A 26,796-nucleotide genomic window follows, 5' to 3' on the forward strand; every position below is an offset into this window, starting at 1 on the left:
TTCGCAACTTCCTCCAAATTGGGAACTGGCGGACCGGAGGCGATCGGTCGGTCGGTGAGCTTCTGCTTTTCGCTCGCGGTGTTTCTAAACAACGGATCCCCCACGGTTCGGCGACCATCCAACTAAATACATTTACGCGATCGAGAGTGGGAGAAGAGAGAGAGAGAAAGAAACATAACTAACCGTCGGCGGGTTTGTGAGTCATACGGTCGGGAAAATCGGCCGGAATCCCGTCGAATGTTACATAAGCATGCTACTTCACACGCCGTGGATTCACGAAGAGAGAGGAAGGAAAGGGGATTACAACTCCCGAACGAACGAAATTCGGCAACATTTATTAAACCCCCGAACAGCCGGATGCCACAGTCGTCAACCGTCTTGAGGTATGAGGTGGCTATTTTTTGTTTTCGGAAAGACTTTATGGTTTATGGTTTCCCTGCCGAACCCATGGCGCAACTGGCAAGGGGTGGGGTGGTGAGCTTCCTCTTTCCTGCTGAGTTCTGTTCGTTCACTCTCGGTTTCTTTGCGCAAATTTTAATCCACCATCCCGCAGGCTGTTTCCCAGGGAAGACGCCATATATTATCAACTATTATCTAATCATTCGGGACGATTTATTGAGCAAAAAAAATAAGATTTACCATACGTCAAAGATGACGCGAGAAACACCAAGTGTCAAAAATGTTCATGTTAGACGACTCTCCCTCCCTCCCTACCCACCCTTTCCTTTTCCCTTTTCTCCCAAGTTGCTATTAAAAAGGGAAATTGGAATGGAGACGGCGCGGTGAAATTATTCGACCACAATCTGTTCCGTGGAGAATTGGACATAACCCGGGGAAGGGAGGAGAGGGGGGGGGGGGCGTGCAGGGGATTCTTCCTTACACAAACACACGCGCACACATACGCGCACTCAAACTCACCACTCGCGTCGCGATCATCACAGATCCGACGATCGTGTGATCGTGGACGAGGAACCGAAGCGCCAAACGGGGCCTGGGGAAGCAGACGGCCCCACAGCATCTTTTCTGGGTCAATGCGGTTGTGGTGGAATTTGTAGGCCCCCTCGTTCCATCGCTCACTCCCCCCCCCCCAGACCGACGTCTCACACAGACAAATACTCTTCACTCGGGCCGTATAATTCGCACACGATCGTGGCAACATGATTTCGCATGCGTTACGATCTAGGGGCGGAATGAAGATCCACTTCCACTGCCAGAAGAAGTGCAGGGGGCGGTGAAGGGGTTACCACCCTCACGAGTGGGGTTGCTTTTTTATCTTCTTTTTGGTTTCGTTCGTAGATTCGTTCGGGAAGAGGCGCAAAGAGCGAGCGCGAGTGGGTAATTTAAATTTTAAAGTGTACATAATGGCCATTAAACAAACTACACGCGCGAGAAGGACGGTGAAAGGCATCGGACGAGAATGGGAAGGCAAAGCGGAGAAGGATTAAAGCGATCTCGAGCCCAAAAGCGGCCCAAAAGCGGCTGGACGGGCGAAGTAGGCTCCGAAATGGAACATACCAATGGAAAAAGAAACAACGCGTTGACCGAAATTTTTCGGGGAGGGTGAGAAATGCATGCACGAACGAAACAAAAATATTGCGTTTTTCACAAGCTCACCTGAGCGAGTGTAAGTGAACATTTTACAGCTACCAATAGGTACCGGGGCCCATCTGGCCAGCGCATTATGTCAGACAGTTCCGTTGAAAGGGAAATGATTCGCGGAGGGAGAAGAATTTTGCTCAATTCATTTGCTCAGCAATTCATTTTAAAACACCCCGAATGCTCGTGTTCGTTGGGTGGGAAAATTTGGCAATGAACGAAATCGAAAGTGAAGAGTATTTTTCCCGGTTTTGAGTAGTCTAGCAGCCGTTGGTTTCGTAGGAATTACCTCACCTTCACTTGCTGCTTTTCATTCGCAGCGTTTAACGAGCTTCCGAATGCCGATGGAAGATACAAATCGTTGTCATACGGATGACTAATGTTATGTCATTTTCACTCAGACACAACAGAAGCAGCGAAAAGAAAAACCGGCCCGACCCGCTCCTTGTTGACCCGATTTTTTCGACAACCCGCGTACACCTTTAACCTTTCCCAAACGCCGTCGAAACACCGGGCGTCTGGCGTCGCTTCTGCGCTGCCGAACCCCCCGTTGGAAGTGGTCGTAAATGGGGTGGATTACCTTCCGCTTCGTAACGAACCCCCAGACCGTACCTACCGCTTCCTGCTCACCCCGGTCAAGCCGTTGCCCGCCAGGCCCCGCGGGGTTGACGATTACGTTATAACGGCGCGGACGTGACGCAACCGCGCTTGATGAGCGATGTGTTTTCATTAGTGAGATAAAATCGGAAACCCACTCCAGTGAGAGGGGAGGGGAGGGGGCATGCTGGTGGTGGCGAAGCAAGCAGCTCTTGCAGCTTCTAATTCGCACATGTTTGCAGGTTTGTTTCTTTGTGAGGGTAGAAAAACAATAAACACTACCGAAGCAACATCTGAAGACTCGTGACTTTGCTCGTGAGTGCATCCTCAAACATCGTCGAACATTCTATCAAACCTCCCAGGTATCTGCAATGCATCCATCCTGCGTCCGCGTGCAACGATTTCCGTCTGGCTGTCGTTTAGCGAGGGTGCCACACACTCACACACCCGCACCCGCCCACTGGGCTGGCAGGAAATTCCAACTCAGCCATCTCACATCCTTGGCCCAGAAACGGCACGCGCGCAAAAACTTCCTCGTGCGCCTGCGTCTCGCGATTTCCTACTAGGAGGCATCGCCGTCTCGGGCCTCAACCATTTGTGTACCGAGCACACACGCGTGTGTGTGTGTGTGTGTGTGCCGTCGATGCACATATGCACAGTCCCCCCTTCCCCCCATCGCGGTGGAGATGCCAAGATAGATAGAGTGCGAGACAAGACGCCAGCACCGTACCGGACCCTGTACTCCTATTGCGAGCATCATCTTCTTGACAAACTCCCCAAACCGCCCGATGACAGACGCGAGTGCATTGAGATGAGAACTGAATGGAATAATCACCTCCCCACCCCCCTTAGTCATTGCGTTGCGGACGCTCGGCTCAGTCCATTGATTCGAAGGGCTGGGAATTTGGGAGCTTCCCCCTTCTGGGCGCTGTTGGGAAAGGTCACCCTACATTTCGCGATGCATATCGCGGTCCCTGAGGGACTGTTTCACCGTGTTTTTTTGCTTTTACACATTCGGCACACATGTAAGCAGTCATACGGTGGTTGGTACCAGTGTTTGTGAGTGGGGCCGATTTGCCTTTCTTACTATTACTCCCTATATGCTGCAGTGCGCCAAGCACGTAGTATGCGTTGTGAATAAAATAGTAAAATAAATTGAGGTAAGTAGGACATGATGCATTAGTAGCAGCATTAAAAATAAAACCTCCCCCTCTCCTACTCCACCACCTTCGCATGCGGGCCCTCGACGAGTTCGAATCGTGCCGCACTCGACACTGAGCTTTAGTTGGGGTGTGGAGGAGCGTTTGCCTGAGGAAGGCGAGGGGTTTGGGGGAGTGTTGGCTTTAGGCTGAACACTTCCGTGCGCATATATTCCTACGCATTCGCATGCCGGTGTTTGCGGCCCGAGTGCACACCACGCACGGCGTCAGAAATGCATATATGCAGCGGATCGAGGTGTTGAACCTGAGCGCACGGGACTACGTCAGTACTTCAGAGTTTCCTACTAATGCCAACGAAATGAATTTGGTAGGAATTTCTAGCAAGCGTCTTCCAAGATCTTACTAGAAGCTTCTCGATGGAAGGTACACATCGAACACAATGTATTATTCCTTGAAGAATGAGATACATTTGGTGAGATATAGAACGTGCGTCTTATGAGTAACTTGTTGGATAACTAGAAGATACTGACAGCTGGTACTCGTATCTCGATCGCTTTAGATCACAAAGAATTGTTTCTCGTCCATCGACCCCTGAAGCCGCCCTGCAACAACCACCCAAAATGCCTATGTCTGAGTCTTCTTTCCTCGGTCTCTGAATCTAACTTTACTTCCTGCATGGGAGGTCCCGTTCTGAATTTGTTTTCATTCGTGACACCTGTCTTCACCCGCACCAGAAAGTGGCCATTTAAATCGCCATCCATTCGTCCCGCCTTTGTGCCGGTAACCAAACGTTTGGTTGACTATGAGCTCAGTTACTAAGAACCGATACCATTCTGGGGCTAAGGTTTTTGAGTGGAACAAAATGGACCGACGTCGAGTCAGTCACGACAGTGCCATTGTGCAGTTGGCAGATTACCGGTTGTTACCGCGGTGCACTTCCACCTCCACTCCACCGCCCTCAACGAGCGCCATCGACCATTGCACCCACGTTCCACTTTTATTCGCCTGTCATCGTATGTCAAAGCGGTATGATGATGTGTCAATGTGACGTTACCTGGGGGGGTGGCCCGAACCGGTTTGCGGGCTGGGGGGCCTAGAATATTGTTCCACAGCGTGAGTTCTCGCGAGATCAGGAAGTCGGCGGCATTCGTTACAGCACACACACAGACACATCGATGCTGATGGCGTCGTTGACAGCGGAAGTGATAAACAATGCTTCGGAAGCTTGGACCGGACCGGAGAGTGTAGGGGCAGCAACCGCGCGCAACCTGACCCGGTAAAGCGGACCGTACCCTTCATTTACATCGTTTCGCGGACATTGTCGCGCGGTATTTATGGCCGCTGTCGGTGCGCCAACCGGAGCGTGACGCCGTGAGTGGGCGAAACAGCTGTGAACGGGTGCACCATGCACCATGCTTTGTGACCACCGCACCGGGCAACAAGCTAGCTTGTTCCCCCAGAAGAAATGGTCCCTCAGGTAATGGTTTGGTTGTTTGCCCCGACACCCTTCGTACTTCCACAGGCCCGTTGGTTCTATTTTGATGCACGTAGAAAAATCGGATGTTAGCAAAACTAAACTCTGGCTCGAAATATGATTCTCAAAATAAGAATTGGGGTCTTTGCCAAATATTCTTGTCATACATTCTGTTATCTTGTTGATTTTAGATTTTCTTGTACATTGTTTTATTAAGCAAAGCTACTAGAAATCAACATTTCCTATAGTATGTAGAGGCATCCGATTCCTCGGTGGTCACGTTTCCCTCATTTTCCCAGATAGCGAGCAACCATAACATTGGCGAATATAATCCTCGTCCACTTGTGCACTTATCAAACCCCATCTATATTCTTGCGCTCCCTACATTCCCTTGTTTTACCACCAGGTTGCACATTTTATGAGTCCGTTTGCATCGTCTTATACCTCCGAGCCAAAGAACTTTACTTCTGAGGAGGAATAAAGCGCCATTCCAAGTTCAATCCATTCAGGACAGCAAATGCACCACCCGTGCTCGTCGGGATGCAGCCACTGGGAAAAAACGAATCTGTAAAATGTAAAATGTGCGCATGCTATAAAGTGTACTACTTTAGTTCGCTTCGCACGAGCTCGATTCGGTTGTTAGTTTCGGCCCCGGGAGGGTAAATTGTGCCTGATTCGGGCGAGTGGAGCATATGCTAAGACCTTCAGCGAGCTGCGGGAAGGAAGGAAACCCCTCGCTTCGAGCTAGCTTATTCCCGTATCATCGAGATTGGCTAAAAGGATTTTGCCCGACTGAGGCTCGGAGTTGGAAAAAAGGAAACGATGCCAAGGAAAAGTCAAACACACCCGACGAATGCACTATCGCTTTTCGTGAATGCCAACGGCAAAGGATACCGTGGTGTCAATGGCCCCTACTCGGTGCAAGGGAGTGAGCCCAAGTGCATCGGGACATCAGTCCCAGGCGCAGATTACGAGTCTTTGTGTTGTGTTGCACGAAATCGGAGGCCTCGGGCCGGGCGAGGGAAACGGGGATGGAAGTTCGGTCCGTCGGAAAAGGGAAATGAACCATTACAGTAGTTTACGATTTTGGGGAACACCATTTTCGTCTGCTGTCGTTGGAGCGCTCTGGCCACAAAATGGTGTGCTAGTATAAAGCGAAACGCCACTAGCGTGGCCCACTCGGGATTCGGGCTGTACTTGGAGCGAGCGAAAGAGAGCGAGAGTTTGTTTTAATTATTTATTCAGTATTTAATTAAACAACAGACACTCGTCGCGTTCCGTAAATGGTCTTTCCTTTTAGGGTGTGTTTTTTTTTTGTTTTGTTTGTGTATCCTTTTCACTTTCGTAGATATCAAACTCGACGCTTGGGCGGTACATTTCGAAAGGATACTTGCCGGCAAGTTTCCCTGCCCCCCCCCCCCCCCCCGCATCTTCGGGACCTTCCGAAAAATCAAAATCACTTTCCACCCCGGATTCAGGATAAACTAATTTCACTCGGGCGGAGGAGTGGTCGCAAAGCAAATGGATCCTATCCTTCTGTCTGGGATTTAATTAAGGTTTGCTTTTCATACTTTGCTTTTTACCTCCGAAAAAGCAGCCACTCCAACTGTTCGCTTGAGTCAATATTTCTGCAAAATTTGGTCGGAAGTAAAACCCGATTGTCGCAACGTGCTAATCGCTCAAATTATTATCCCAAACATGCGTGTGCGACTCAATGTAACGTACGCCTTCCGTGAAATGCGTGTCCCCCCCCACCGAAAACGAGATCGTACTGTCACACATAAATGTCAGCCTCTGTTACGAAACGAACGAATCGTCGGTGGCGTGAATCCACCGGTGGTTTATTTTTTTATTTTTTTGAGATTCGGTAGCGGGATTTGGAAATCGGTAGGAAATGACACAGAACCGGGTCGATAAATCGATGGTACGGGTACGTGAATCCATTTCTTTTTTTGGTTTCTACTTCCCGACCAGGGGCCGTATGTGACGTAAAAATATAACCCACATATGACGTTGCCATCCCCCCAGAAACGCCGAAAGCTCCGACCTAGTAGGAAAAACAATATCCAAGTCACAATCGACCGTGATCATGTTATGCAAGCCACCAAACCCCATCGAAAACAGTAAAAGAAAAATAAAAGGGCGAATGACAGCATACATTTGACAGTAGCAACCCTCCACCCACCCACCCACCGCTACCGACCACCATTTCCTTCCGTTAAATGTTGGTGGAAGCGGTGGAAAGAAAGATTATGTGTACCGTCTGTCAAAATATTTCGTGACCGACGAATTTCAAGGCAAAAGGAGAGCGTGAAAAAAGAAAGGGGTGGGAGGGAGAGGCCCACGAGGAAGCTCCGAAACTAGACAAACAAAACACCCACGCGTCCCGATTAATGTGCGAAAACAAAAAAACAACAGCATTCGACGGGAAATCGAAACGGAAAGTGAAACCAACCCTTGCGACCGATCGCACCGATTTGACAGTTCGCTTGATGGAAGGAAGGAAAAAAAAAATGGTGGTCCCAATTAAAAGCTATTCACCTCTTCTCTTGTCTCGATTGTTCGCAACGCGCCCGCTTCGCATTGGTCGAATGGGTGCCCTCCCCCTCCCACGGGGGGGAATAGATGCGAATGGAAGAGTATATAAGCAAAAGCGAAATTAGAAAGAAGGGTGGTAATGGTGGGAAATGGCCGACTGGGAATCGGAGGTTTAGAGATTAGGGAGGAAAAAAAAAGAAGGGAAGGCTTCAATGCGATCAAGCGATCGCTTGCAATTGTTCATCGATGTGCAGAATGGAAATTAAGTGAGAAAGTCTATGCACCCTCCCCACGGGCCGGGGGTGGAGGGAGAAGGGACCAACAAGTGTTGGTTTGGAGCGTCGGTGGTTAGTGGAGTTCCACCTTTTTTTTTGTTTGCGACCAGCAACAGCTATAATAATAGGAATATGGTTGAAGCGACTCGCGGGCGGGCGGGCGGGAAATGGCGGTTGACGCGCCGGGGTTGCATGGTTGGCGGCGATCGCTCGGGACGCTGGTGGCGGTGGCGGCAACTGAGCAAGCCTACAATCTGGGTCAAGGCTCCGCGCGCCGCAGCGACTCGGTGTGTTACAACAAGGTATACATAAATAATAGCGCCGCCATCACGGATGGGTTTGCGCTCGGGGTGGTGGAGTTGCAAGATGGTGCACGTATGTGTGTGTGTGTGTGTGTAGATAGGTACATGTATCGTTCGCCTACCCGCATGTCGCCTGGCCTACGGGGTGAGACAAAAAAACACCTCCAACCACCCAACCTCAACGCCTGTCTGCCAACCATCTTCTTCTGGTGGATGTTATTTCTGGAAGTTCCGGCGGCGAAAATGGAGGTGGCGATGGTGAAGACAACCAGTCGGTGGGAGTTGGCGACTTATAACAACAACAGCAACAAATGAACAACACACAAACACACACACACACACACACTTGGCAGCTGGTTTCGCAGCGCAAAGCGATTGTAAAGCACGATCAGCGAAAGAAGGAAGAGATGAGAAATCGCACCCATCAGCAGCCCATCTCCGGGTGATCAGCTTCACCTTCGTAGGCCTTCACGTTTGCCACCGCGCTGCGAACACCGTCTACTTTTTGACAGCGACATCGACAACGAAGCAACGACAACAACGAGCAACTCCGCTTTGTCGCGGGGTGAAGCAATCGATACCGACCGAGAGCTAAGCCTTAGATGAGAACGGCGTGACAGTTCGGGACGGGACGGAGTGCAGAACAAGACAGTCGGGCAGCCCCGAAACCTATTGTTTCCCAACCTGTCGTGGAGCGCCGGCCTTTCGTCGATTGCTTCACGAGCTGTCAAGCGCTGTCGAGGAGTCCGCGGGACGCTGTCAACCGTCTAACTTGTGCGTTCCAAGAGGCAGGTGGACAAAGTCTTGGGTACGGGAAGTCGGCAGCAGGCACTCAGCCAGACCAAATGAAAAGCGCCTCTCGAGGGTCCATTAACTATCGAGGAAAGCAACCGCCATCTTCTGATGCATCGGAAGTCGGACATGTTTGCCCCGGGACCTGCCTGTAGGTCTTTCCCTAATGGAGTCCGGAAAAAGGCTGCAGGCGACCAGAGAGGGAGGTACCGAGCATGAAACCTCATTACGATAATGGCAATCATATTTCTCCGCTCCAAATCACACCCCGCGGGCCGATGGCGGTGCAGGTGTGACCAACGGCGAACGGAAATTGAAAGAGTGCACGAAGGTATGCCCCTCCGAGGTGGCGACGGGTTGTGACAATAGTAGCCCTCGGGCGCAAAAAGGGGTCTCCCGGGAGGAAAAAGAAAGTCGGAAGTCGGCCACCGACTCAACCGAATGAAATGTGAGTGAGGGCGAGTAGGCCAAGGTTAATCATTCTCTCCTCCTCCGCTCGTGCAGCCCGTTCAGGTTGAGGTAGGTTTGGAACGATCTCTGGCGCCCGCCGTTTTCCTTCCCTTCCTGGATCTACCTGCGATCGAGGCAGTTCAGAAGAAAGATTGGAGAAGGAAGTACTTTCGTTCAACCTGTCACCGAAACGCTTCCATCTTCACGTGCAGGGAAGTGGAAGTGTGTCACTACTTCTTTCCCGGGAAGAGGTAAAAGAGCCAACTACCGCTGAACTTTTTATTTCCCCGTAAGCCCGGTTTTCCCGGGCCGTGAGTCTCCGGCCGACGTCAGACTTTAGGCCCTAGTTCGAAGAACGACGTGCACTTTTATCTTGCTGCTAATTGAACATTGAGAATGCGAACGTCGTCGCTGTCACGTACGAAGAATGTGACTGGTTCCATGTGTAAAGCCCAAACAGTGCTGAATTACCAATGGAATGATTTGGTTCAGACCCTCTGGGTGATGAGACAATCGTTTGATGAACCTAGAAATAGTATGCCACCGAATAAAATGTTTGCAACATTGTTTATTCTAGCCACACGATTATTTTCCTGTTCAAAAGTTAACCTTGGTTCAAAGTGGAAAACACAGTGGAAAACGGTTTTATAGCCACAAAAATGGTTACCGCAGCAACGACAACAAACCAATAAAAACCAAGGGGGTTCCTAAGATACCATGTTCACTCCTTTTGGTTTATCGATCATTTGATGAACCGATGAACTGCCTCTGGCTAAACCAACATAAATTGAATGGTTTTTCCACCGGTGGGGCCTCTTCCTTGCAGGAATTATACCACCCACCTTTTACGCTACATTAGCATCTTAATTTCCATCAGAACCTATCCGTCAAAGGAAGATCCTGGAAGCTGGGCTTGCCGGAAAAATGCCTACCAGAAGCTGCTAACAAACCAAAAAAACAAAACACCACACCCCGCTCGTGAAAAACACACCCTTTTCGGAGGAAAAAGGACCCGGCCGCTTCCAGAATGAAGTGCGCCTGTCGTAATCTCCCGAACACCGTTACACAATTTGTCGAAGTAAGTCCGAACAAATCGTTATTGAATTCGGGCATTATCTTTTTGGTAGCTCCGCTTAACAAGCTCGTAATTTTCCTGCCCCCCTCCCCCCCGACACTGCCATTTTCCGACGAGTTTCCCCACCATCCATTCGGCCATTTGAGTCGCGCACCAATACCACAACCGTGTCGGTTTCTACACGACACGGCAGGCGACAAGCTCCACATACACTCAACCGTCTAGCCGTATTGATCCGCTTTCAGCCGTTTTCCCGACCGCGAACGATGGCTTCGTCCCGACGACAAGCGGTTCAATCTGTCTGCACAAGGACACTCGGTGTTCGGTGGTTGGCGTTGTGCGTATGTGTGTGTGTGTGTGTGTGTGTGTGAGTGCGTCTTGTTTATCATCACGGCAACGTTGGCTTGAGTCCACCAAAATGTAGGGTGTTCGAAAACGAGCATCGAAGCAATCGCTCGTTGGTATCTCAGCTGTTCAACAACTCATGCAAACGCACACCAGCAAACGGCATCCTTATCGTTTCACTTTCGCTGCGTGGAACTTGTTTTCACTTTTTATCGATGCTGTGAACAAACGCCCGGTTCAGCCCATTTTCACGATCCCAACACATCCACGCGGATGAGTTACTCGCCGCGAACTTTCACTCTCCCTGAGTGTCGCGCACCAATACCAGTGCACCCGGCGGGGCCACTTCTTGAGCCGAACGACAAATAAACATCCTCGCCACATCCACATCCTGCCACCCCACCCGCTCAACCAGAACTCTGACGAACCGAAAACTGACTTCCGCCAGCAGGACTTAAAAGGCCTTTCCGCAATGTCTTCCACCTGTTAGTGATCCACGACGTGCCCCACCTCTTCCTCCCCCCCACCATGGAGCCTTTTCCACACCTTGTTGAAAGGCCCTTACTCATCTAAGCCCTCCCGAGCCATCTCGGTTGCTCATACAAAATTGATGGAGGATGAAAGGGGCCTTTCATCAAAGTTTAGCATCGTGAATATTAATGATATTGTTCTATCCGCTGCGGAAAATGAGTGTGCCACAGCACGGGAAAACCCGTACCGCACGGCGTACCGGATGCCTTTGATGGTTCGGTGTTGCTGTGTTAGTCGTTTTGTTTCGCCCCACGATCGGGAAAATTAATGCAAACCTCACCAGCGACCAGGTGCCTCCATCGCGCGTGTAGGTTTTCCCGAGCGCCCCACCGTAGTGAAAATCGATACGCGATGTTCTTCAGGGTCACGGGTGGTGATGGGTGGGGGGGGGGGGGGGAGGGGTGCCCGACACACCGGATGCCGGAGACGCGCACAATCATCTTCCAACCATCTGTTGCTCCAGGACCGACTTCCCGAACGCCGCACTCGTACGCTAATGAAGTCGGCAGGCTTCGTGCGCCTCCTGGCGGCCTTTCCGAGTGGTTGATTTAGGATCCAAAACCGGGGAGAGATAGAGAGAGAGGGAGAGAATGAGTAGACAGGAGGCATATGATGAGAGTACCCTTGAAGCGGTAGACCCGGAAGAATCGATGAACATATTACGGCGAGAACACATGCTTCCGAGATAAGGATAAAGGTTTCAACAGCACGTTGTTTAAATTGGGTGGTTGTGCTCGTTTGAAGGGATTAAGAGTTGTGTTCTTGTATGTGTGTTAGGCTTCATTATCGGAACAATTTGATACAAGCACATTTAATTGGTTTTCCACATAAGTTAAAGACCTTAGAGCTTAATACACATAGTATAATGTTGCGGTTTTGTTTTTAAACATGAACGCTTGCTATACATAAAATGTGCTGACTTTTTAATCAACATTTCACCAAACTCCTGTTGATCATTAGCAAATTTTCCGCAAGCTCATCGACTTTTCAGCACTCGGGCGGGGCCCATGTTTGGTTTTCACTACATCCGGCACTCGGCTTGCCTTTGCATCTCGCTCCAGCTACCGACTCTTCCTATCTCTTTCTCTCTTCTCCACGCTGCTCGATACCACGAACGCTTACGTAATGGTGAAGAGGCATTTCGTTCCGTGGGATGCACATCCTCGCCCCCCAAACTGATACCCCACGACGAACCCGCCCTCTTGTTCTGGGAGGTTAAGGAACGAAAATGAACGTTTCAATCGAACTTTTCCACAGGGCAAGCCTTTTTTCCCTCCCCCTTTGTCGGCATGTGTCCTTCGCTATCAGCATCCGGCAGGGTGTGCATTTTTGTCGGTTTTATTTTTCTTTCGGCCAGACGGGTGGCGCATTTTTTCCACATTTTTCCACACCCACAGAGTCTGAGACTGGGCGAACAAAAAAACGAAACACCATAGACAACGATTTACATATTCATAGCCATCGACGGTGATAGGTTTATTGTGAAGTGGGGATGGAAAGATTTTCCTTCTGGCGAGTTTTCGCACAACGTATGCATTTTCTCCGCTCCAAGTTCGCTGGGGATAAGTTTATCGACCAGCGGTTGCACTGTGCGCGAACCAATAGTTTCCGATTCCTTATTGCAAAAGCAAACATGTCGCGTCTTTCACGTGATCCTACAGCACGTTCCTCCTCGGAATGTTGGCACGTGAAAGTCACTGGGTGGCGTCGAGTCCTTGAGGAGCGTTTCGGATGAGTCGAAAACCGTCGGAACAACCTTCGCCGGGCGTTCTATTCCGTTCGCCAAGTCACGAAGCACGCCGTGCCGCTGGCAGCGTTTGGAGTTTCGCGAAGTCTCTCTCTCTCGCATCGCTGACAGCGAGGAATGTGTTGTTGTTCCGTCGCTTTGATAGGCCTTTTTTACGATCTCTAACTAGCCCCGGGGAGTTGTTTGCGCTCATCGATGTATTTACTTTAACTGCAACTGACCCGCCGATAAGGCGGCTTTATGTGAACATCGCCCAATTTGCTTTTGCTAACGAACGATTTCTGCTTCCCGTCCCGTTTTTTTTTCCACAGTGGACACCGAGATACCGATCCTGCCGCAATCGCCGAGCCCCCCGCCCCAGCAGCGGTCGTCCCTGTCCGGCCAGTCCCAGCAAGCGTCCAGCCTGCTCGCCAGCACGCTCCAGCCGTCCCAGCAGCACAGGCCCCTGCTCCACGGGCTCCTCAGCGGTACGCACTTACCTCAGGGGCCGTACCATCGCGGCTACAGCACGTCCAGCACAGGTTAGTGAGCCCCAGTGATGGCTCCAGCAGAGGCACTAGATGTGTTTGTTTTTCTTCTTCGTCTCCCCCTCCCCTCACCAACCTCACCATCTTTTCCCCAGGCCTTTCGCTCGGCCTTCCAACATGCACGTGCACGACGAGGTGTGCGAGGCTGCAAGTCACGGAGGGTTGCAAATATGAAACCATTTATTTACCACTCAGAATGTCGCGAATACGAACGACAACTAAATCCTGTCCGTGGTTAAATACAAAATGGTTGAAATTTAGAAAACTCCTCCGCTCCTTGCCTTGCATCCTCGCACAACTCCGTCCTCCGATGACGAGTAAAGAATGTATTTGTCCACCCCCGTTTTCGATTGAAAGCTTTTCGCAAGCTCCATATTTTGTTGATAATATCGTGAGAAGCACATTTTCTCCCGTTCGCTTCGGTTGTGCACCATTTTGCAATGCAAGTCATTCAAAACCCCTTTCTTTTGGTGTTTTCTCATTTTTATTCCAAGCATCCTTTTATTATCCGCCATTTATTGTCACTGGTTCAAATCGTTTGTCTTTTTTCCTAAAATGTATACTCGTTTTACTTTGCGATTGCTTGTTTTCCTTCGAAAATTTGCTCGTGATTAGAATTTAATTCTCATGCTTCACGAAACTATCATGAATAATTACGCAGCATTGCGAGACGAAGATTTATTGCTGTTTTATACGTTCTTCGAAGCGCACTGTGTGTGTGTGTGTGACAGTTACGATGATAAATTAAGTGCTCGCGCACCTTTTGTCTACCGCGCTCGCGTCAATGCTCCCCGTGCGCCGGTTTTGTGCGCCGCCGCTTCAATCGACGGTGAAAACCGGAAAAACAATGTAGGACACCACAGTTTCCATCGCCCGATTCCCAATTGGTCGTCGCAGTTTCGCTCGCCGTATTTTCCTTTTCCCGCCCGAGCGCCCGTATCTGCCCCGGATCAGATCACCTTGCCTTCGGAAGCGATCTCCGGACCCTCCGGCGGTGCGACCCTTGTTTGTCGTTTGGCTTTCGGTTGCGGTTGGCGCGCCGTCAAGTTTCACGCAACTTTTCCACCAAACAAACGCCGATCGGAGATTTTTCCCGTGCCTTCGAATGGTTTCTCCAGCCGACGTCGACGTCCATCATCATTTCGTCAAGGAGTGGCCCGTCGATCACCTATATTTTGTTTTTCCCTGCACGCGAGATGATGGAAGGACCCTCGGCGGGAACTGGTTTTCCACCGGCTATTGGCTTTCATTGTTCCAGCTCTTCTTTTCCGCTGGCAGCGCGAAGATTCGATGCTGTCCTGCCCCGGGTCCGGTACGGGTTCCATTAAAGGATTGTCTTTCTTTGGCCGCGCGACGCCTCCCGGTCCCCTTACCGGTTCATTTTCTTACCGTCCTGATTCATACAGTATTTCCCCTCATCCGTTTTTTCCGCCTGTTTATTATGTGGAATTATTACACATGACGAGTTGTAATTATGAGTTCTCGCGCATCCCGCGGACCCATAAACATATTCCCTCGCGGTCGGCGAGCGAAGCCTTTTAGTTTATTTTTCACTTCCGTTGGATGTGTGTATGTTTTTTTTTATTTACTTTCCCCCTCGGCCCTTCTTCCTGTTTCGTCTTCGCACACGTTCGAACTGGCGCGGAAAGTATTAAGGAAAAACGATCGCGACCTTTTATTCGCTTGCCAGCGTCGCGTCTTCGTTTGTCGTTTTGGCTGCTCGCTGGAGAATGTTGACTAGAAGGAACCAAATAAACGAAGACAAAAAACCCCTAAAACAGAAAGAAGCAGCGGGGTACGAGAAGGAACATGAGAAGGGTTGCAAGAATGACCATTACGGAACCGGAAGAAAATGTTGGACAGCGCAGATATCAGCACCCATCAAGCATAAGTCAAGGGATCGCCGAACTGGTTCGCCTCGATGCAAATCAGGGCCAGTTTTTTTTTAAGTCCTCTTTCTCTCAAGTCAAATGGACGAGAATGGACGCACACACACACTGAGACGCGTCATAAAACGGAAACTATCTTTCGGTAGCAATCGTAATGATGACGACGGTATGGAGAGATTGGATCGACGGCGATGCGGTCGGTTGGAATTTATTTATTTTCATATGAGGAAATAAAACGTAAATCACTCCGGTCGGTGGAAAAAATGAAGAGAAAGGAAGGAAAGGAGAAGGAAAACAAATGCCGGAACCGGACGCGATAAACGGCGAAGGACAACCGGATCTCGTGTGGAATGCCAACGGCGCGTATCATCCTTGTTTGCAACTGTGTATTAAAGTTTTCGTTTGATTTACTTGCTTGAATCTTTCTCCATTTGAATTGTCGACAATTTTAATTGAAGCATCTTAAGACTAGAATCCAAGTTGGGGTTATTTTGACCCCAACGCAGTTTTAGATTTTAATATCTCGAAAACGGCTGAATATTTTTACAAAAGAAAAGGCTTTTCTTAAAATCGAAAGCTAAATCTAAAACAACAATTTCAGATTTTTCTGTTCGACCAGTTCCGAGAACCAACTTGACTATCTCTAGAATGGTTTTTAGGGGTCATTTTGACCCGTACTTGTAAAACGCTATAAATTCACTATTTTTGAAAAATTTTCAAATCCGTAAACTGTTACTTTTTAGTATATTTGTTGACTATCTTTTGACGTTTTTGGTTTTTCGATGCATTTCTTTATCATCCCGCTAGCTCGGTGTATTTTATTCATTCCATTCCATTCTCGGTTTCTTGACTTCATTCGTAATTAAATTGTTCTACAATATTTGAATCTGTCCTTAACATGGTTCGCGCAATCCTCAAACAAAAATGTTTCGTTTATTCGTCCAGATGCATCACCTTTCGCATCGCAATAAACCTCATTGAGTCATCAAAAGATGAAATCTGATGATTCACGTCACAGACGCGATCACTTTCCCCCGTGAAAGGGTTCTGCAAAAAGGGGTTTTTGGCCATCCCTCAGTGTCGACTCTTTCGACGAGCCAATAATCAATATTTACCGCCGGACAGATGCCAACTCGATTAAGATAAGCAAATCGAATTGTTCCAGCTGCGCCAAAGGAATCGAGCGAATGCACCGAAAGAGGCTATGTAATGCAACGCCCATCAGGGCTCCTATTTGCGTAGCCAAGTATTTGGGTTGACCAAGGCATGATGTCCAGATGGTTGACTGTGTATGCTTTGCACAATCCTTCTGACCCCTTTCGGTTGAGTAATCAATGCGTTGCATTGTGTTGCGGGACCGATTTTCCCATTCCGATCCTGGCAGCTGCGTGGGAGAGGACTACCCGGATCATCCTGGTAACTGTGCCGAAATTTGCCACCGCTCCCGACAGTGTGTGTGACTCAATCAGCTCCCGGCACGTGCTGCCCTTACCGTTGATTGATCCTTGCGAAAACTCCGAGTACAGAAAGGGAAAACCCGAGGTGAAAAGGATGCGTTAATCCCTCTTCGAAAGGGATGCTGCACCGATTCCTTTTTGTGTGCGACCGAATGGCGTTGGAGATGCGGTTCGATACGCGGGTAAACACTCGTCCGCTTCACACCGTTTTCTTCTATTTTCCATTGTGTCAGAGCGCACCACGAGAAGCATGAAAACCGACCTAAAGTCCATGCAAGTGTGGTGCTTGTGTACGCAATCAGCGTCACGGCTTAACCGAAGGTGCATAGGACCTCTTTTGAAAATTACCTCGATTGAGCCCGGGGTTGGGATTTGGGAGATTTTCCTTTTTCTCCCTCAATCGGACCTAACGGGATCGAAGAAAAAGAGTTGAAAAGAAAGCGGACACCAGGACAAAGAACACGGTCGAAACGGTTAGCAAACCTATTTTGGAAATGAAAGGCTGCACTCCGTTGACGCACTGGACAGATGCAACACTCTGTCATCCTTACGATCCCTTTTGGAAAACTGTCTTTCTGTACAGGTGACGAAGGCTCGGGGCGGCTTGGCTGAAAGGATTCCGAGTTTCGGTTGCCGGATTTATTTGCACCTTTCGGCCCGGGTGAGGGTGTGCGAGGCGTTGTTTTCCTCCCCGTCCATCACCGGCTCGGGGTTGAGGCATCATCTTTCCAAACAATGGCATGCTCCGGCCAGCACGCGTGTCGGGTGGTTTCGTATTTCCTCCGGAAAAATCGATCGGCGGCAAGATTGAGTCGGTCGCGTTAAAAAGTAAAAGCGATGATAAATATTTGAGTGCCCGTCCCTGGGCTCGGAATGCAGACGAACCGCGTTTGGCCGGCCGGCCGGCATGTGCTGACCTTGCCCGAAGGACTTCCTTTTTTCGGGCGGTGCTTTACATAACATCCTTTCGGCTTTCGGGCCCGCTTCCTGGCTGGGGCACGCTTTTGAAGTGATGAAGACGGCCGTGTTTTCTCGCGCCCGGCCATGCATGAGTCATGACGCCGGAAGGTCGCCCGGTCGCCCGCGCCATTTGCCTTTCTGCCGCTTCCTGTCGGTTCCGGGCGGCTTTTCCGGGCAGTGCGAGAAGAGCAGTCTGTAAAGCATCCGTTGAGTCGAACCTCTGGTGATGCGGATGGCCAAGGAATGCTCCCGGTGTCCTCTGCTCTCCGCGGTGGGAATCTTTGCGAGTCCTTTTCGAAGAACGGACGCACATTCCGACCGGCCGGAAATCGTGTTATGCCTAGGTTCGAGCGCGGACACCGAACGATTTCCGGTGACAGCTCGAGGAGAGAACGGGAGAGACAAAAGCCCTTGCTCCCACCCCTTCCGGACTTTCCACCGGCATCAATCAGTTATTCATGAAAGATACGACCGTCCGGAGTGCCTTTTGCCGGTTCGGGGTGGGGATAAAAGAAAATGAACCGCCCGACTTGGGCCTTCCGGGACCAAGTTGATTTCGTAATTTCCGCCAGTGGAGTGGACGCGCAAAACTAGCAACACCACACCACGCGAAGCCAACTCGAAACGTTTGTTTTATTTTCTTTCCTTTCTCTTTGCTCAAGTGTACTTCGCACTTGAAACGATTTCCGCTTGCCATTACAACGATTACAGCTTGTTGTCAAAGAAAACAGGATACCAGAAAGATATTTAGTAATATATTGTTAAGAAAAACACTTTAATATTTATCGAAGCTCTTTACTTAATAATTGGTTTAGTTCATTAAAAACAACTTTTAAACTATTTTGGTGTAGTATTAATCTCGCTTGGTTTCGCTTGTTTGCTTGTTTATTTCATAAATCATAAACGAAAAGTAGTATCATAGTTCTTCCGTTGTGCCTAACTAAATGAAATAATTACGATCGAGAACGAATAACACGTTGCGAACAACATTCCGCAAATTGTCGCTATCAAATGACAGATGAATCAATTACGCTAAGTTGCACGTGGTTGGCGAAGAAAAAGACTAAGAGGAGACGAGAAGGACTGTGGATTACAATAAACGGCGAGCGGATCAGCATATTGAGGAGCCTGATGTCTTATTTCACTCTCTAACGTTGGGCATTGAGGAAGGAGATATAGAAATGGACTGAAGATGATCCTTTGCTATATACTTCGCCTCGTAATCCTGCTGATTAAAGCAAGGACACAAACACACAGAGAGATAGTCCTGGGGCGTCTTTGGACACTGGTTGAAAGAATCCCGAAAGGATTCGGCTTGACGCTCGGGAAACGGTTTGCCTTCCCGAGTGGATTTTCTGTGAGTGATCGCTGTTTGATGGTCAGCGAAGGTCCTTTTGTTTTGGCCTTTTGCTTCCACCTCACCCCGCACGGGTTTGGCCTTTCCCGTACGGTTTTCCCCCCCTTCTTCCGCACACTACGCACTCGAGTGCGAACGCGAACGTGACCAAATCAAGCGGAAAAGCAATAAATTACGATGACACATTTCTTCGCCTCGTGGTGCATGTTTTGTGCGATCTCCTCCTTTCCCCCCGCTCCCCGACATACCCCGGTGAAACCCTTTGCTCACCGTCGCGTACTTCGTCATCGTCAGACCGGAAGAGCCGCCTGTCAGTCGCTCCCGGAGAATGGCGAGCGGCGTAAAATTAGATCCTTCCGCGAGGTCTACCATGGACAGGACGCGGACCCCGCGGTTCGCGGGCCGTCACCGAGCAAAAACAAAATGAAGAAAGGCCATCAAATGCTGCCGGCGAGCGAGCGGCTGGCGTTAAATAAATAAACGAGTCGGAAACCGGGCGAGGTGAACCCGGGCAAGGAGACGCGGTTCTAAACAAGGCAATAAAAATAGGAGCGAAAAAATCTGTTGTTCCTCCCGAAAGAGAAGGCCTCCCCGGGAAAGGCAAGGGCGCGCTGCAAGGCCGTGTCGCGAAACGTGAGAAAAAGGATGCGGCCCCGCGCGCGCGCGAGGCAAACCGAAATTGAACGGCCACCGCGCGGAAGATAACATTTTATTGGCATCCTCACTTTTCTTCCGCTTTCTTCGCCGGATCAAAGCAGTCCGGGGAGGAAGGAAGAAGGGGACAAACCCTGGTCCTCAAACTGACCGTTGATCCTTCCGTAGGTTCCCGTTCCGCCGTTCGCTTCCTCTTCTCTCCCCAGAATAATGCTATCCGGTTTAGAGAAAAAACGTTCGTTCGGCGGTTCTTTTTTTTTATTTCCTCCTCGCCTCGATCGTTTGTTTGCGAGCCCTTCTCCCCGTCGGCTGGGATTTCACTTCCTTCTTTCTCTCCGCCCTTGCTTTCGCCCTTTCTTCGGTAGCACCGTTCGAGTATTCAAAGTATGCAAACACACAAATGACACGGGCATAACGAGAAGCATAAAGAGGCAAAAGGCAGGCATGAAAAGTAGGGATGCTGTGGCGCAGGCTTTACCGAAGGACTCCCGGTGAGGAAGCGAACAAAAATGCCCATTATTAAAACCGGTGAAAAAAGGAAGCTGACCAGTGTGTGTGTTGAACCAGTCCATCAAATTGTTGCGATTAGCTACGCGGCTCAATCAGCCTCGCGATCCTCCACGGGAAAAGGCACAACCCGACGCTCGAGGACGGCGCCGTGGTTGATCTTCTAATATTTCCGTGGAAGCTCTAGGTTTATATTTATCCGCGAGACCATTTTTCAAACTAGCGTCCAGCGTATCTCTTCCTGGTTCCCGGCAGTTTTTCACCTGAGGAACGAAACAAAAAACAACAGTAGTAAAGCTAAGAAGGCTCGCGAAGGACATTGTCTCGGAAGGAAGCAATAACGCGGGGAAGAACGCGCACGCTAAGTGCCACAACCCGTCCGATCGGTTTGATGAGGTTTCGGGTAGCGCTGAGCTGGGCAAGGGGGAAGCCCGGAAAACGGGTTTAATTTTCCGGAGGTCCTGAAAGTGAACGAGGCCAAACCGGAAGTTGTTTATTGAGGTCGGCTTAGCCTTTTGGCCATGTGTGGCGCGCAATTGCTTCCATCAATTAATGCAATCGCGTACTCCGGGCCTGATGGAGTGCAGAGTACCCTTTTACATCCGTCGTTAGTTGTGTCTGTTTTACTTTTCCAACTTACTTTTATTGTACAGAAAAAACATATCCTTTTCTTGTTACATATTTTACATTTGATCGATTTCAACTTTAATCACATTTTCCACATGATATAACATCACGCATCAAAATATGTTTGCTTTGCTCGAAATGGTCGAATTCGATTCCATTTGCTATTCATCTCTTACACAAACACACACACACACACATAACTTTTATGGAATGCTTCCAATTCGGATGTTCTTTTTATCTTAGTGTTCCTTTCTTGCCATTTTTCGATCCCCAATCTTTCCCCCTTTTTCCAACACCAACTGAGCCCACTTCGGGAAAGCAATCTTTCTTAATGTAACGCATACGAACTCACACAGTGTGCCCGACCGGACTGTTCCCGTACGCGGCGGCCGGTGCCGGCTTCGGTGCCGGCACGTTCGAGCTGGACGACGATGGTTTCCTGGAGAACATTTTCCATCTGCGGTCGATGGAGAAATTACAGTCCTCACACCATCGGGCGTTCCTAAAACTCGCAAGTACGTACCTCATAGACACACATACACAAACACACAGACACGCCGTTATGGTGGTATCTGAATTTAAAATTTCCCCCACACCCCCATAATAACCATTTTTCCACGGAAAGGTTGAGTGTATGATTTTCCGAACCGGGTGCTCAATGAGGCGCATCAATCTTGCCTTCGGTTCCCACGGCATCCTACCGGAATGTGCCGTGTGTTGACAAAGTCAGCCACACATATATGTTTGCCCCCGAAATCACTGCTCTTCGACTCTTCGGCAGCACATTTTTCGCTTCCGAAAGGGTTTTGCTTTTCCGGTGAAAAATTAAATATTCCAAACAACAGAACCTACAATTATAATTAATGATTTCTCGCTGGAAAACGATCCTTTGCCGATTCATCCCCTTTTGGGAAAACCAAAGCGATAGCAAAAGGCATGCATTTGGAAAACGCCAACTCATTCGAGTGTGAGCATATTTTTGCGATTGCAATTATGCCCGCTTCGCTACACCTTCAGGCCAGGCTGTGTTAGGCTTTTCCCGCTTTCCGCTCATTGAAATTCCTCCGCGCCCCGGAGTGGAGGCGGAAGGATGAAGAGGCCCATCGATCGGGCGGTCCCACGGTCGTGTTCCTAGGAAAAGCCTTGCAAGATAAATATTATTGCAATGCCAATCAAGCCCGGTTTCGGGTGCAGAATGTTCCCTTCGCTTCAGCTCGGTTGCTCACGGTTTGTTGCTAGGCAAAAGCGAAAAATGGATAAAAATCGACCGAAATTAATGGAAAAATACCTCGTGAATGAAATCGATCATTTCTCGACCCGTAGCGTAGGGATGCTTTTCAGCAATTCCCTTTCGGGAATGAAGTCTTTTCCTTTGCCGGTGCAGCAAAATGTGACAATGCCGAGCCGGCTTCTGGATGGCAAGAAGTGTGCGGGCGAAAACCGCTCCTTGAATTGAATCAAGTACCCGAACCCGTCCACGATCCTCATGCGCCCCCGAAGTCATCGAGACCATTCCGATGCGGAATGCCTTTCCCTTCCCACAAGGATCGAGGCTCGGGCGGACTCAACCTTTCGCTTGATCCTTGTGAGAGCGTCGTGTTGTTTTTTTTTTTTCATTTCCTTCTTTGCCAACCTTCCTCCGGCCTTTCACACGGCATGTGGCTTATGGCGTTGATCGTTAGGCCAATTCGGAGCGCAATTGTTGTCGATCGAATTTTGCACCCTCACCATGCGGCCCTGCCATCCCTCGATCGTTTCTATTCATCAAAATGCATTTCTGGTCCGTTCTTGTACTTTGGTTTGCTATAAAATTGATATCTCACCTGTGCCAATCCCTCGGATCTTGCGGAGTCCCGGACCGTAGGACCCTTTTTTCCGCTGAAAGCACCCCTTTTTTTTGGGTTGAACCTTTCCCTCGTTTACCCCCTGGGTTTGTGGATTAGGATCGGAATATTTTCGACACCGAATAAAGCAATTTTTGGGACTTACGGAAGGACTTTCGCCGTCGTACTACGACCAATCCTCATGGAATCGTCACGAATTATAGACTGCCTCTGAAGCAGTCTCGATCAAAAACACACACCAAAAAAGGGCAGAATTAAACTTGCAAGCACAAAGAAAGTAATAAAACATGACCACCAACAATAGAATGCGACGTTTATAAGAATCCTCCCCAGCAGGAAACTACATGCTGCGCTTACCCAAGTGCAGCCTGAAAGAAAGTTGACAGGCGGGCGTCTTAAGATGTAGCAGAAACCCCGCTAAATTGCGCTCTAGATGCGCTTGAGCTGATACAGAGTTTTTTTTCCTTCTTTTATACGAGATTTCTTCCCCGAGATTAAGGAACTCTTTTCATGGGTTTCGAGTACCCAGATTAAAAGAACATTGATGAAACTGTTACGATTTAAACAAGAATGAAAAACGTAAAACTACAATGAAATCCTTTTTTTACTCTTGGTTGCTGGAAAAGAATTTAATGTTTTCTTATCATCTCTTCCTTCTCCCCACCCTTAATTCCTCCCCGTCTGACGCTCAACGATTCGATCGACGATGCCAGGTTCACTACCTCCAAGCCCTGCCGACAGCGGCGTGTCGGATGTGGACAGCTCCAGCAGCGGCGGCCAACCGGCCTGTAGCGACGAGCTGAAGGCTCGCCTCGGCATTCCGTCCAGCAGCACAGGACCCGCTAGCAATCCCGGGCAACCGCAGCATCCGCACCAACAGCAGCAGCAGCAACATCAGCAGCAACAGCAGCAGCAGCAGCAGCAGCAGCAACAGCATCACCAGCAGCATCACCAGCCCACGTCCCAACATCAACAGCAGCAGCCGCCGCCGCACCCGCAAAGCCAGCAGCACTCGGTCCACCCGAATGGCGCACCCGGACCGGCGTCCGTCAACGGTGGCGGTTCGTCGCTTGCGTCCTCGACAGCTCTCTCGCAAGTGGCAGCGGTGGCCGCGGCCGCCGCCGCTACCCAGCAGCACCTCCAGCAGCAGCACGCCCACCTGCAGTCCGGGACGTTCCTGCGGCCGAACTTCTACCATCACAACTCGCCACTGCAGCGCAACATCTGGAACCAGCGGAGCGTACCATGTAAGTTACACCACAGAGATTGGCGGGAACTGAGGGGAAGAAATAAGGGAGTTTCGAAGGGATGAACCTCACATTTTTTGAGAGGCTTGGAGGTACCTAGGATCCTTTTTGGCATTGGTTTTACAATGGATTTGATTTAGCTGCATTGATTAAAGTATTCTTGGTAATTCTGGGTGCTTGCCACAAGCACCTACTTAGATTTGGAGACCCTCGAATTCTTTTATCTGGGGACTAAGTTATGCTACGTATCCTGGCGCCTAACCATATATAAGTTCCAATTTTACGACACCAGACTTCGTTGCAAAGTCGTCCTTAGACTCACAGAATGTCGCCCTGTCGTTATACTCGTCCAGTACCTCTGCACATTAATGACCTCGTTAGAACTCTAGCTATAAGGTTAGGTTTATTCCTAAACGGTATAGGTATGAGATTTTGTGGACAATTCTTAATTCTTTCCCTTCTCATAACCTATTCTGTTTCTTTAACCTTATGTCTAACCGTGTAATATCGAACCGAGCGATTGCAATCTAACTGATTGACAACAGCCTAAATGCAATCAAATTTGATCTGCCCACAAAAACAGACTCCCCTGTTCGCCACACCACGACAGTCGCCTCCCACGAAGAAAATCACCAACCGAATGCTACGAAAGCCGCTTTGGCGGATCTTATCTTCCAGGATGGAACGCTCATTGATCCCCCCTCCCCGATTACGACACCCCGCGGCGTGTTGTGTTGGTGATTTTTATTTGACCCCCCCAACCAATCTCTAGCTAAAACGGCGCTACCACGGACTTTCCGAAACATGGCCGATTGTGCTCACGATAGTCTTTGACCCGCGCGCATCTGGCCAAACTTGCCCGTTTTACTACGATCCACTCACCCCCGGGGCGGTCTTATCAGGGCTCGCTAAATTTCCTCCAGTGCTCCAAAAACAAACATAAAAACCAGTACCGTTGGTGTCCGTGGTGGACACCGCGTGCTTCCCACCCCCAACACATGGAACCAACCACCGTAATCTCAATTTGTTTGTGCTTCCATGGTTTTTGCTTTCTTGTTCGCCCGGGCCAGTGCACCGAAAACTGCACAGCCAAAATGCACCGAAAACGCCCGCTGATAACGCCCCCCCGAGAGAGTGTGTGTTCGCGATAAGCGAATCTTGCGGTTTTTTTTTTGTTTCGTGTGTGTATGTTTTGTTTGATTTCTTTTCTTATTTCATTTTACTACTCTGTGTTTGCTCATTGTTTGTTTTTTTTTTTTTTGCGAGATAGCTGCTGCTTATCAGTTATATTGTACTCGAAAATACTTCCTGATTGACGGTGGAGCTACGGGCTGGTAGACGTAATTTGCCGCTACCGAGTTGCGCTGGTTTTATTTGTATTTTATTTGCGAAACGTTAGAAGTTAGCTAACAACGATGAAGTACGCCATAGGGGTCTTATTTTGTATCAGACGTTCTTTGTGGCACTCATTTTTTGAGCCATTTTATGATTTATTTGAAGAAAACTGAAGAAAAAAAGGAATAATTAAGAAGCCTTTCAATGCTCTTTAATAATTGCTTGGCATTATGTTTGTTACGCAAATCTTTTTACCATACTAATAATATTTAATGCACAGCCAAATCTCTTCTGAAGGTTTGAGAGAAATGCCTATGACGTAAGCACAAGTTTACATATTTCCACCCCAACACCCCGTTTCCCCTTCGCGCTCAGTAAGCCACCGGTGTATGCACGGTGCAATGAATTTTTAATTGCCTCGCTTCCAGCTGAGTGCCTCAATATAGGGCATATCTTTTCAAGGACATCTGCCTTCGGTTCGCCACCCACGGAAGCGGTCGCGAAATTTCCTATCGCAAGAAAAAAAAAGAAAAAACCGGCCTCGCCTCTGGTGTAGCGAATTTTCTTTTCGCCGATGCCTCGCTTCTCCCCGGAGAGGACGTGGGGCGAGGGGGCGGGCAAAAGGGGAACGCGAATTTCATGCATCTCAAGCGCCTGGCAACATGATATGATATAAACCGGGCGGGAGAGGCAGGGAAAAGAAGGACCGATCCGCCTGCGGGTGGGAAGAAAATATTCGCAATATTCTTATCGAACCAGCGCCCCAAACCGGGCCTGTGAGTGGTGGCCCCATTTCAAGGCCACCGCCGTCGTCGGCGGAGCGTCGGTTTTGGGAGTTCCAGTGCGAGATACGAGATCCAATGCCGTTGCGTGGGGAGAGCCTCGTCCCGGTCGGAGCATCAAATTGTGGTTAAATAACCGCAGGAGAAAAAGAAAGATACCGACGACGACGACGACGACGACGACGAAGATGGTCCAATCGTGAATACGAGGGCATTCCGAAATCGGTGTAGTTTTTTTGTGGGGCCCCAGAATGCTCCGCGAAACACGAAACCGAAAGATGCGGCACCGGGAAGAGGAAGAAAAGTGTCTGGATAAACATTTACATTTCGAATGAACATCGCCGCACCAGCCGCCTTCCCGTCCCCGGGTGAATGTACATGTTTATGAGTCCAGCGTTACGACGGCGGTACTTACTTCCTCGTGCTGACCGAACGAACGCATCTGACGTAAAGGTACACAACCGTTTTCCTTCAGAAAAAAAACATTGCTTTTCCCAAATGGTGCTCCGAAGTAGAACCTGCACGAAATAACGCTCGCCACTTGACGAGGTGGAATGAAAAGGGCGAAGGTAGAAGTTGCTAAAATTATCAGCGAACGGCCGCTTGGAGCCGATGCGCCATCACGGTGACAGGCATGTCAATGCCCGGTTCCGCAGGCGCATCCGGTGATTTGCACCCATTTCCTCCATCTGGTATTGGACAGTTTTTCTCGAACTGATTTTTCGGTA

At 49.4% G+C, this 26,796-nt stretch overlaps 1 protein-coding gene across 1 annotated transcript in view; it reads left to right on the forward strand.

The window, feature by feature from the left end:
• Positions 1–26,796, forward strand: part of LOC131294294 (ecdysone-induced protein 74EF-like) — a 52,597-nt gene that overhangs the window by 12,716 nt on the left and 13,085 nt on the right. The window contains exons 2-3 of the mRNA XM_058322341.1: positions 13,194–13,403; positions 23,418–23,951. Coding sequence (XP_058178324.1) covers positions 13,194–13,403; positions 23,418–23,951 — 744 coding nt within the window. The remainder of the gene's footprint in view (positions 1–13,193; positions 13,404–23,417; positions 23,952–26,796) is intronic.

Source organism: Anopheles ziemanni, chromosome 2, assembly GCF_943734765.1.
Source record: "Anopheles ziemanni chromosome 2, idAnoZiCoDA_A2_x.2, whole genome shotgun sequence".
Taxonomy (NCBI): domain Eukaryota; kingdom Metazoa; phylum Arthropoda; class Insecta; order Diptera; family Culicidae; genus Anopheles; species Anopheles ziemanni.